Source organism: Dunckerocampus dactyliophorus, chromosome 3 (assembly GCF_027744805.1).
Source record: "Dunckerocampus dactyliophorus isolate RoL2022-P2 chromosome 3, RoL_Ddac_1.1, whole genome shotgun sequence".
In the NCBI taxonomy this organism is placed as follows: domain Eukaryota; kingdom Metazoa; phylum Chordata; class Actinopteri; order Syngnathiformes; family Syngnathidae; genus Dunckerocampus; species Dunckerocampus dactyliophorus.
This window is the reverse complement of record NC_072821.1, coordinates 20,323,351-20,336,652: the sequence shown is the minus strand read 5'-3', so window position 1 is coordinate 20,336,652 and position 13,302 is coordinate 20,323,351. Positions and strand designations below refer to the sequence as shown.

Here is a 13,302-nt window from a genome sequence, read left to right as displayed (position 1 = left end):
TGTTGGTTACAGGTAGTAATTTGTAATATAACCATTTTCTACCCATGCAGAGGAGGCATACTTTTAATGTATTGAAATGATAAGACATATTTGAGTAAACTTCGACTGTCATTTGAGTATGTCATTGTCGGCCAAGTGTCCTGGTTTTCGGTAATCAAAATATGGTCACCCTACATGGAAACATACCAAACTTTAGCAGGCTCAATCTTAACAGTCCTGAGAAATGGTTCACCTATCAATCCTTACACCTCTAGGCAAACTAGTGGCTGATGCTGTCATGCCTCCGGACAGAAAAGCCCTGTTAGAAAGAGGAAGTCACTCAGACACACACTTAGATACTAAATTGAATATGAAATACATTTTGGAAAGGAAGAAAAACATTACCATGTGCATTTACAGCAGTGACTGAAATTTCCTCTAAGCTCTTTAAATAGTCTGAGATAAATGGAGGAGTGTAACCTGTGATTTGTTTCAGGCGTAGAAATAAAATCTAACAACCCATTTAAATTTCATGAGACAATTTCTTCCAACTTTAAAGTGCATGTATACAGTATAATTCAGCCAAGAAATCTTTATTGTCACCGAGTGATACAGTGAAACATAAAAGCCTTGTAAAGCCACATAATAGCAAATCAAGTCTAAAATGTAAGAAGTCATAATTAGTTTATATCAGTGACGTGCGGTGACGTTCATGGCGGGTGAGCCACAGTTTTTGTTTTTTTTAAATGTCAATACAGGTTGCTTATTAAGAGGATAACAAAAAAGAAGAGAGTAATTCACTTTTGTTTATAACATTTCTTCAAATTGTTTTCAAAGACTTCTTAGTCCCATTTATTTTTATTATCAACTGGAAAACATTTCTATTCTTACCTTTTTTCTGTGTATGAAGTACACGCAGCCTTTCCTTCTCCAGGAAAAGTTCTGATACTTTGTCGCAAAAGTCTAATCGCCTCCTGTTGAGATGGATGCATTCATTCACTCAGCAGAGCATTAAAACATCTTGAATGCATTTGACTTTCTGCTAGCGAGAAGCTGCTCTTGTCCAAAAGCTGCTCTTTTCCTCTATGGAAGAATGGCAGTGACAAGCACCTTCCAGCTGATGCTGGAAGTGCCTCCCTATGATATTTCAAGAAATTTCATTGTCCTATTAGCAAGAGTAATGATGTCACACTTACATTAAAAACATTACATGAGCTGTAAAAAGGCCTAATGTATAATACATGTTTAAATGTTAAAATACATTTAGAATACAGTTCAATGGACACATATTTATTTTACATTATTTTTTTTACCATTACTGGTGAGACTCAGAGAGTGTTTGGGCATTATATCTTTGAACATCTAAACATTATCCTAGCTCTTTTTTTTCTTTTGCTGTGCTGAATTCTCACAGTATGATTAAACAGCTCACTTCAGTGCAACAGAAGGTAAATGTTTGCAGAGGATTCCGGGATTTACTGTAACCTTCTGTGAGCATATTCGAGATACTTGTAGGGAATTACTAAGGGAAGAGATCTATTTTTCTTCCAATATCCAGTCGTGATCATCATGGAAAGTCACGTTTCTACAAGACATTGTGTGAGTCATGTTTGTCTTTGAAGCAGATGGCAGTCTGTTTTGCACAGTGGCAGATCACTCATATTGCTATTGACACTAATGGCTGTGTAATTGAGTGAGGCCAGTAGCTCAGCAATACAGCCCCACACCCGTGTCCAATCACTGTGAGCAATGCACTTGGAGACAAAAAATTATGACGAAATGACTGAGACAAATCTTTCGCATCAGTCCGATGTCCCACCAGTGTTGTCCTTGATGGGCTTTGGTAGTTTACAAAGATATGGTTATTTCTCACAAGTGGCTCCAAGCAATTTTCAGCTGTTCTCTAAAGGGAGTTAACGCCATATGTGCATGACAACACCCAGTCGGATAGTTTCCGAGAGTGCCTTTGTGAGTCTGGTCTTGATAATATGGTTTGACTTTTTTTTTTTTTTTTAAGAAATCATGATACCAGGTAAGCATATCATCTCCTGACTTGGTTTTATCATTGCTCAGACTTTTTTTTTTACGTTAATCAATAATAAGGATACATTATTGGTCGCTTGACAGATGAACGTCTCATATGAGTTGATGAGCATGCTGCTCTCTCTGCTTCCACTCTCATTATAGTATTGCTTAATCTCTCTCACACACACAATTACCCACAACATGCAGTGCTATCATAGCACTTAAACATCAGAAGAGTAGATTAGTGCCTGTTAATCTCACACTGAATCGGAGGCATCCTGTTTCCCAGAACTGCCCTCAGCCTGCTGTGAAATATTCCAGTCACTCAACTGTAAAGAAGTACTAACAAGATTATCAGATTACCCTTCATGCTGGGCACACAGCAACTGTCGTGCACAGCCGCGACAACGACATGGCCCTGCAAGACCACCGTGTTTGAAGACTGCGTAACATTTTGCATTTATTCCCAAAGCATATCTTGAACATATAAACTGCTGATCAAAATTTCAAGACTTTGCAAGAATTGCAAAATGGCAAGAATTTACATTTGGCACTGTTGGATCCTAAGGAGATTCTAAGTAGAGCTTCAAAATGCATACAGAAGAAATGAGAGTGAGACTTATTTTTTTTATCAGCAATAATTTTTTTCAAACAACCATTAAACTCAAATAGGCTGTTCATCAGCTGATCGAATGTTTAAGACTGTAGGCAAAAAAACAAAAAAACGAAACCCCCTAAAATAGAAATGAAATTTTAAAAAAGAAAAGAAAAGAGGACTCAGTAATGAGTAGCTGTGCCATTCTTGTTAATCACCTCAAAAATTAGTTTGGGCATGATTGATGCCAGTGTTTCCAGAAAGTGAGTGGGAATGTTGCTGCAGGTGGTGAAGATGGCTTCACGGAGGGCATCCACTGTCTGAAACTGATGTCCATTTTTATAAACTTCCCTTGCCATCCATCCCCAAATGTTGTCAATAGGATTTAAATCAGGGGAACATGCAGGATGGTCCAAAAGAGTTACTAGACATTATTCCTGTGGAAGAAACTCTTTGTCTGGCAGGCATTGTGAGCTGCAGTGTTGTCTTGTTGAAAAAGCCAGTCATTACCACACAGACAAGGGCTTGCAATCATGAAGAATTCCCCCTGCAACATCTCCATATAACCAGCTGCCGTTTGACGCCCTGCACAACCTGACGCTCCATTGTTCCATTGAAGGAAAAAGCACTACACAACATGATGGTGCCCCCTCCGCTGTGCCGTGTGGAAAACATCTTAAGTGTCATGCCAGTACAGTTGAAAGGTCAAGGTTTACATTTTTTTTCATCAGAAAATAAAACTTTCTTCCACCTTTCAATGTCAAATGTTCGGTGCTCTCGTGCAAATTCGAAACTGACAATTTTGAGGCGTTGAAGCAGACAAGGCCTTTGTTTGTTCTTAAAACCCTTCTCTCGCAGATCATCTGATGGTTATTGGACTGCACTCAGCACCAGTAACAACCTTCATTTGGGCCGAGGATCGTCCCGTGTCTGATGGACAACCAATCACTCAGGGTTGATAAGTGTTTTTGGGGTCTATTACATGACTTTTTCGTTCCATAACCCTCTTTGAAGAAGATTAAAATGAGTGTCTTACTGCGTCCAACCTCAGAAGCAATCGTGCGCTGCGAGAGGCCCAATTCGATTGCGTTCAAAAAGAGAAAGCTTTTTTTGCCTTTGCCATCAAGAGATCATGACAGTGTGAATACCTGATAGAAAGTAATATTGAATACTTAATATTAGAGCCTATTTGTTGTGACGACATGAATGATGGGCGAAAATGGCATGCGGTAACTGGACAATGTACGCAAATCAAGGCAAAATTGTGGTATAAATTGTCTATGTTAACCGAAAAACACGGCAACCGGGGCGGACTCTAACCGAGGTTCCACTGTGGTTGTCTTTAACTCATTGACTGCCAGCCATGTTCAGAGCAGAGAGCGCCATACTGCCAGAGTTTTCTGGCATTTTTTGGCAGTTTTAGGCGTACATAAACATTGAAACTATCGAAAGAAACTTTAGACTAAAAGTTTGTTTCTAGCCTTTTCGGGTCTTTAGATATTGGCTTCTCTCACTCGTCAGAAGAATCAGAACCAGAGAACGCTAACCACTAGCTTGTTTCTTCGGCTGCCATTGTCAACTGCATTTGTGTCTACATCACCTACATCACCCGTGTTACTTCTATCTTTCATGATTGCGTCACTACTAAAGGCAGATCCACCGCCAGACAAGCTCTGTGACAGTTTTAGCTGCCTGTATTTTTTTTGTCTTCGCTCGATTTCTGAATGTGTTTCGCCATTTTCCTCTCTCAACCCACAATCCGTCTTCTTCATAGACAATGTCGCTGCCGGTTGGAGGAAAAGAGAACTGTTGCCCCCTACTGGGACAGAAATACATTGCCTACAGGTCAGAAAGACTTTGATCTGTAGCTCCCGCGAAAAAAGCAAAAAACGTCAATGGACGTCTTTGGCAGCCAACGTTACGTCAACTTGGCAGTGAAAGAGTTAAAAAGCACGGGGAGCACAGCTGGATCGTGTCCAAGAAAACTGTGTTCTTTTTAACTTGATTTTCTTTTAATAGCCTGTGAAGCATGGAAGGGCATTTAGATCTATACTAGCTGCCCTAATGGCTGGACAGGACAAAAAAAAGTACCTGTAGAAAAATAAATGAATAAAAAAATAATAGCCTGTGAAGAAACTGGGAGACGTTAAATGAACTGATGGAAATAGATTAGTCCCAGCATTTATTTGATGTTACTATGAATGAATACTGCACTTTATGGGAAAGTTAAAAGAAAATTATCATGTCGAGTCATTTGAACTGCTGTGAAAATGACATAAAAAGACTAAAAAGAAAAAAGAACAATGGCATAGTATTGACCGCACTGGTGAGGCACCATTACTGGAAATTTAAAATGTCATTTACCATATTCATTGGCATTTTAAGATTACTGTGACTGATGACTGCCTTACAACTGTGTTTGGGTTGCTTTTGAAATATTCAGTGTAGATGGCTAACAACTTCAATTGCTTCAACTCAGTGCGGCGATAGCGATGTTATCCTTTTTTTTGTTTGTGAGTGTTTTACCTTGTTTCCCCACCATCTGTGTAATTCGTATCTGTTGATGGTGGGGTGGTAGTTGGTGTTCGTCTGTGTGTCACTGATTTTCCCCAAGCCATTTATTTTGAAGCCCTTTTTTTTCCCCTCTCAAACTATTTCTGCCCTTATGTGAAAGGATGTCATGGTACGCTAAACTAGCTTGTATTCTTACCTCAGGATGCCGAGACATACTGGCTGGTTTGGTCAATAAAGGATTTTATTTAAGAAAAGAGGAGCTTGCAAAGAGCGGCACGACTAGCAAAAGGTACAACGTAACAAAAAAAAAGGCGAAAAGGAATTAAACGGAAGCAAAAACCTGGCTGAAGCATATGCTGTCAAACAGGAAACAGGCATACAAAATAAAGGTACAAAATAAGAAATGACTACAAAACATAGGAAAACCCAACATAGTCAAAATTCAAACCTGCAATAAAAGCCTGTTGTTCCGACGATCAAGTCTGGTGCTTGTGTGTCTTTCACCAACATTACAGTCACACAACTGACACCTAGTGACTAGTGTAGGATACTACGTCAAAGTCTTTGAATGCATCTTTTGAATGCTATATATTTGTATTTTATGTCATTTAGCCACTTTTATGCTTGAAAATGCTTAATTTAGGAAAAAATACATAACATTTGCTTAAATATGGATATTTTTGACTAATAATAGGCTGCAATCAACCACGAAACAGCATAATTTATTAATTATTTTTGAAAAACCGTGATAGAATGAAGCCACAAAGCTCGAAGAGCGAAGTTGCGAGGGACGACTGCATTCGATTTTTTTAAATGCAAAAAAATCATGTATCTGCTCACCTGACTTGCACTAAAATTGTGACATGATGATTGATACTATTATGTGTAAATACTAGCTACGCTTGCAAGATGAGATGAAACCTCGCGTTTTACGATTGGATTTTGTTGTTGGATTAAAAAACATGTGTGGTGTAAGAACACACATAATCACATCTAAAAGAATTCTCACTATAATTTATATTTTAAAATATTTTTCTTACGGTGTAGGCTTCAGGATTTTAACATTTTTCTCTCAAAGTCAGCTGTAGATTTCAAACCCTTTAATAAAAATAGAAAGCTGTGTCCCACAACCATTATATAACCATTTTTATAACTGCTATATGTCGCCACGTGACACCGTACAGCTATAGTAATACTTCCAACAAACCTGCCTTTATGACAGTTGCTTTGGAATGTATTCAGTGTAAGCTGTTTGTGTTTGTTTTGTGTGGTGTGTAATGTGTACAGCAATGTAACCACTTAACCATATTCTGAGGGTGAACAATAAACAATTAGCCAGAACACAATTAGATGACATGGAGCAGTGTAAAGTAACGTTGAGCATAAGAACGGCTTTCTTATAAGACATTGCGTGATGTCAGTGGCAGATTGCAAATGTCAAAGATGTTGAATTTGATCCTTGCTGCCAGCTGACAAACAGTGGCGGCACGTGTGCTAATAGCACCATGTCACACTGGTTGCCTCTTTCCTTATTTTCTTTCATCTCCTTGATTTCCCACACAATAACACACACACAGGGTCTGCTTATTGTACCATATCAAAGACAAACTGCAGCGATAAAAACAGACAAGAAGTTAGACAGAGAGTCAGATGTTGACACTACTATTATGACAGTAGGCAGTCGTATTTTTTTCCCCATTTCTTTTCACTTTTAACTTTAGTTTGTATTTGTATCACTGGGTTTGTGATATGCACCTGTCAGTTTCTTTTATGTTTCCTTTAATGTTCTATCTGCAACACTGACAACGAGAGCGCAACATCAAGCACTGGAACAGCAGCAGTCGTCTACTACACAGCCACGTGCTGTGAATAGCCCAGTTATAGTAATACTAGCTCATGTGTTGTTTTCCTACCAAAGGATATGGTGTCCACGGATTCACTGACTTGTATTCTGAAGTGTGCTTTTAAAGAATTTTTCATTTTTCATTTATAGGTGGTCGTTGAGTTATGTACAATTTCCGTTCCGAGAGAAGTTTTGGTGTAGTCAGATCTTATACCTAAATTATACCTAAACTAACTCTCAAAATCAACTAATAAAATATCAAATATAAAAATGAAATGAAACAATAATAAAAAATAAAAGCCAAAGCACTAGCAACCGATCCATCGCAATAATGGTTTCACTACACTGCCTAGTTATTACAGTTGCTTTCAGAGGATCAGCAATCTGGCAGTTATGTGTACTGTTGTGTTAAAGAGTCTTGTGATTTCCGTCTGTGAACGCGATATGAGTCCTTTTTTTGTGTGTGGGTGCGGGCCGAGGGGGACAGGTACGTACAGAGGACAGTTGAGTTTGCTGATATTGTTTTGGCATGGTAGCCGACAGTAGCCTGTTTTATTTACTTATAAAGAGATTGTTGATCAACCACCTCCTCGTGATTCTTACAATGTCCGATTAGACATTACAATTAGGGGTGTCAAATTGTAGCATTTATTGTGATAAATTAATTACAGTCATATTTAATGTGTTATTTTTAAATCACATTAATCACATTTTTAATCTACAATTTTATAGTTTCTGTATGCAAGTGGACTTTTTATAAAAAATTATTTTTATGCGTTGGGCTTCTTGTGCGTGAGCTGCTCGGGGTGGAAAACCAATGGTTAGTCACAACCTGAAGTGGATACTGATTGGATGTTATTGTGTTTGGGATTGTTCAGCTGATAGGCTTCCATTGTAGTTGGGAGGGCAAGGTGAAGAGCGGTGAATAGCGGAGAGGAAACATGAAATTGGAGGAGCATGAGAGTTGTCGGTCTAATGAATGGGACATTAATAGGGGTATCACGGGACACCCAACTTACGAGACGAGATGATGCACGAGACTTGGCCCATGAGAACGAGTCAAGATGAGATTTTAACATTCATTTTAATAAAATTACAAAGAAAAAATATGACTGGACAAACAAACTTTTTCATTGAAGTGAGTCACAAAATAATGCAGGTACGTTTTGAAACGTTTATTGTCCCACAAATTCCCGCTCAAAGATATTGAAGAAGATATTGTCAACATTTTTTGAAACCAAATAAACCATTGTAATAATATGATAACAATAATAATGATTAGGGCTGAGCCGAGTACGAGCATGAAACGTGTACAGCTCATTATTATCGGCACTCTTGCTGAAGGAAAATCCTCATTGGGTATCTACTTATGTAGTCACTCTTCACGCTCTGTGATTGGCCAGTCACACACAGTGACTGCCCCTCCCTAGACAGACTTGCTGCAGGCTGCAACCAAAGAGGAGCCGTGCCTCAGTCACATACGCGGTGCATTTGGCAAGACAGAGTTGAAAATGGCTCGTGTCGCGTTGGTCACTGCCTTCACTCCGGACGGTGTTTTTTTTTAGGTTTTCAAGAGATTCAAGATTCAAGAGAGTTTTATTGTCATGTGCATAGTACAACAGCAGTTATACTATGCAATGAAAATCTGATTCTGTTCATTCTCCCAAGAAAAGAAAGAAAACAAATGAAAGAATAAGAACATAAGAAACATAAACACATAAACATATATACCAATAAATTAAGCAACAACAACAGAAGAGACATTAATACAAATAAATAATACAAATAAATAAATAAAGTGCTATGAGTGTGTGCGTGTGTTGCGTGCAGCGTGTGCGAGTGCTTCGTTGAGGAGCCTGATGGCCTGTGGGTAAAAGCTGTTTGTCAGCCTTGTGGTCCTGGACTTCAAACTCCTGTAGCGTCTGCCTGACGGTAGGAGTGTGAATAATGAGTGTTGTGGATGTGTACTGTCCTTGATGAGGTTGTGTGGCTCTATTTCAGTTTATATCTAAAGTTACTTGGTAAACTTGTTTCGTAACGTACGCAGTGCATTTGACAAGGCAGCTGTAAACGGTTTGTGTTGCGTCGGTCACTGCCTGTGTTTTTTTTTTTTCGTCTACTTGCTTCTAATTTGGCTGGTGATATAAAATACAGTGAACAAGGCTGACCGATTATTTCCCTGTTCCCTGGCCCCAGCACCACACGTTGGACACCCATGCTTGTTTCACCAAGAAGGTGAGGTGCTGCGAGGTGACGGAAAACTGAGGGAGGCATGGAGGTGAAGCTCACCCCCGCGCGCCTACTTGGTGGATATTTTACCTTTGTTTAAGGCTTTTATTTAATTACCAAATAAATGCATGACACTATATGTGCCCTGCGATTGGCTGGCGACCAGTCCAGGGTTTACCCCGCTTCTCGCCCAAAGTCAGCTGGGATAGGCTCCAGCATACCCCCGCAACCCTAATTAGGATAAGTGGCATAGAAAATGGATGGATGGATAAATGCAAGATGCAAGAAACACTGAAATGTGTACTCTTACTGGCACCCTTACTGACAGTATAGCGACATGGTCGCTATATTGTCAACACAGATCTTTTCTATATATGAAGTGTGTTATGAAACGACACTGGTGATCGTGGGTGCTTGCAATTTGGCCCTCAGCCGAATGCAATGAGCGTCAATAGAACCACTCGTGATTAAGGGTGCAGACAAGTCCGAACATCTACGTGAGTTGATCTGACAAATCTTTAAGTAAAGATGACCAAATGTAGAATTACCACAGCTTCTGCTTGGACATCAACAAGTAGCATGCAGCTCTTTAATTTCGGTAGAAAAAACTACCACCCATCACTTGCTGACGCTGGGAACACCAAAGTAGGTTACATTGCAGGGTTTAAAGTGTGTCTAAAGCACTTAATGTGCGCTTCCAATTATGCCTTGGACAGTGACACTTCCATATTACTGTATTATTCACAGTAGCGATGCCATAGTTCACACTGCGATGGGCTTCTGGCTCACCTGTTCTCACGATACAGCTTTTTCCAAACAAGAAATCTCATTGCGTTTTAATCCGACAAAATTTTGCGACAGCCCGATAAATTTACATTTAAAAAATGCCCCAGCTGCCACATTGATAAAAGTAGAGTAATATGCCTTCTTTGTAAGAAAGAGTTTGCTTACCACCGAAGCAGCTGGACAAGAGCCACACAATATGCAAGCTTTGGCATACAAGCTTAAAATATTTTGGGAACACGACAAATATGAAAAACCACATAGCACGTTTCCAGGAAAAACAGCCAGCTGAAGTTGCTGGCAACCAGAGAACCATCAAGCAGGTGATAACTAATTTTCCACCCAACTCGGAAAAGGCGCTGTTATGTCACCGTAACAGAACACTTCATTACTGATGACTGGAAGCTAGCATCTCATGTGCTACAAATGAGAGGAATGAATGAGAGCCATACGGGTGCGAATATGGCTGAGCTGTTCAATAATGTTGCAGAGCCATGTTGATTTCTTGTGGACTATTCATTCGTATTTTTTGTATCATTTGTGAATAAGGGCAGCCAATTTTTTTTTTTTGCTTATTCATAATATACTGAAGTCTGCAAGCATTATTCTTGTGTGAGAGCTGCCGGTACAGTAATCTATATTTTGCATGAAAGCTGTTTTTGACTTTGCTCTACAGCAAAAATGTTATTTTTGTCAGATATTCTATACTCAGGATTTTTGTTTGAATTCAGAAGTCTTTATTATTCATTTGTGAATAACGGCAGATTTTTTTATGCTGGTTATTCGGAATATGCTGAAGTTTGTGTGTGTCACGTTTCGCAGGACAGGAGCGAGTGCTTCCTGTCCTTGCTCTTATTTTGGCAACGTGTACTTCCTGCCGGGTGGAAGAGGCAGCCGCTTCACACCTGGTGGCCAATTGCCATTAGTGGCGGTTAAAGGGCCAGCGTCGTCAGACGTACGGCGCTGGTTCATTGTCGTTAATGTTGTTGTTGTCATTGTTCCTAATGTACCTTGTCTCCTTACCGGTGCTATCACGTAGATTAGTTTACTTACCTTGATTCTACCTTTTGTATTTGTTTTCCACAGAGCCTTTTCCTCTGTCGCCTTTGTTTTGCTGCAATGAGTAACTGCACTTATATTATTATAGACTCTTTATTTTTGCACGCCACTGCCTCATCTCTGCATACTGGGAGTCAAGCACTCCGCAACCTCAACTCGTGCCTGACAGATCGTGACAATGTGCATGCTGCTGGTTCTGTACAATGGGAAATATGTTGGTAGACGTAACCTTCCAATTATTAATATAATGGAAGTAAACTCATCTGTTTGATGTTCATTTTAATTGTGGATCACTACAAATATGCTTTGTTTTAGTAGTACAGTGATTAAAATGAAATTATAATTAGAAAAAATTACGCATACAAAATTGACAAACTATTGATCACAAAAAAAATGCATCGAGATGCATCGATAATCGTTTATCATCGCATCACAGGCCTCTGAATTTTAATTGCATCGAATCATGAGGTGGCCAGAGATTCCCACCCCTAGCGCTGTAACTAGTTATCAAGCGAGTCTTGTGTCTACGGACCAAAATTCAGTTTTTAATTAATTTATTGGAGTGCATAGGTAACCACAAAACGCCATAACACGGACCACCATAAGCCAAAGACCACTTGTAGTTGTGTGTCTTGGTTCTTCTGTCATCAAGGTACAGTTTTTTTAACCAGTCAGTAAATAAAATAGTTCTTATCACACAATATGCATGCAAGTAACACTTAAAATGAAAGCAGGAGAATACCTACCATGATATTGAGCCATATAGTATAGAACTTTATTGGCCAAACTGTCACTGAAAATAATGTGTGTTGGGTAAAGTCGAGGCTTTAGAATGCAGGCGGTGGTCTCCCATCTTATGACTGCCGCTGTCAGATGTGCTACCACTCTTAACACAGAGGCGCACACCAGTCTCCAGAGTACATGCTGGACACCATCTAAAGTCAAGCATGAATACAGAGGCTGACAGGCCAATTATCAGATGTACTCTCCGTTCTGCATCCCCACCTCTGAGGGGAAGCAGATGTGAGAATCCTGTCACTTTCACTCAGGCAGCTGCAGTGACATGGCCCAACAACAAAAGCTACAGCCTTCATAAAAGATCAAGATGGACAGACTTGGAGACCTCATGTTGTCACACAGTTTGATCTAGTGACGTTCACATTTCCCTTTATTTTAAGGGTAACGATGTTTTGTTATAAACCCATTGTGCAACTGCATAGAAGAAAAATACTAAGTTCTGGTGTCCCGTTGTGTGTATCGCTGTAATGCTTCTCTACAGTGTGGTTCACCAGGATGTGGAAAGTGAGAGGCACGTCGTCCATGTTGGTGATGTAGTAGTAGTTGTCTGCAATGTTGGATGGATAGATGGCGGCATTTCATAAAATATACTTATCTAACTACTGGGGCGTGCCTTTAGCGTCCTCAGTAACATCCACATCCCTTTCCTCTTTACAAGCAGCGTGTCGGCAGGAGACGCTCACAGTCAAGCAGAGCGCTCATAAAAGTCACACAGCAACATTTACATATTTTGGAACTCGGTACACACATACGGCGCACCGCATTATAAGGCGCCCCGCCCATTTTGGACAAAACTGAAGACTTTTAAGTGCGCCTTATGGTCGTGAAAATACGGTAGCTGAATAATTACAATTTGACATGATAAACAAAAAGTCATCTCCAGTCTTACTCCAGAGAAGAAGTCATAATGTTTGTCAACAGTTGACATGTATATGTCATTTGTCGTACTAATTTCCATTGGGAACTGCGTGGCTTAGCACTGATTCTTTGCTTGACAGCCTTGTGACAAAAAAAATGAAAATGTCACTTTTGATGGTGGCTTTGTTTGTGTTCACTACTCTCTGCATGTTCAGTAATCCAAATAGATTCTTGAGTTGATTCTTGAGAAAACCACGTGTTAAATCATGTCTCTGTTCCGCAGGTGAACGTTGCTCCAGCATGTGTCAGAGCCTTGACCAGGATGCTTTACTGCCCATACTGCCGCAGCATGCCTGGGCTCAAGCCCTGCCAGAACTATTGCCAAAATGTCATGAGGGGCTGTTTAGCTAACCAGGCGGACCTCGATCCTGAATGGAACGTCTTTATCGGTAAGTCGAAAAAAAGTCTCATGTCTGGGCAACCGTTTCGCTTCTGTATCCGTGCGTGTGCTTGAGCTCACACTTTTAAGTCAACACGTTACTTTTTCACTGCTCTGTCTTGGAATAGTCTCTGTGGGAATTCAGTCGGATGTGCTACGTTTGGTTCTGCTCTGAAGGAT

General features: G+C 39.9%; 1 protein-coding gene across 2 annotated transcripts in view; it reads left to right on the top strand.

Moving 5' to 3' along the window:
* Window positions 1-13,302, top strand: part of gpc6a (glypican 6a) — a 166,389-nt gene that overhangs the window by 104,057 nt on the left and 49,030 nt on the right. For both annotated transcript variants that reach the window (XM_054769775.1, XM_054769774.1), the window contains one exon: window positions 12,967-13,132. In XM_054769775.1, coding sequence (XP_054625750.1) covers window positions 12,967-13,132 — 166 coding nt within the window. The remainder of the gene's footprint in view (window positions 1-12,966; window positions 13,133-13,302) is intronic.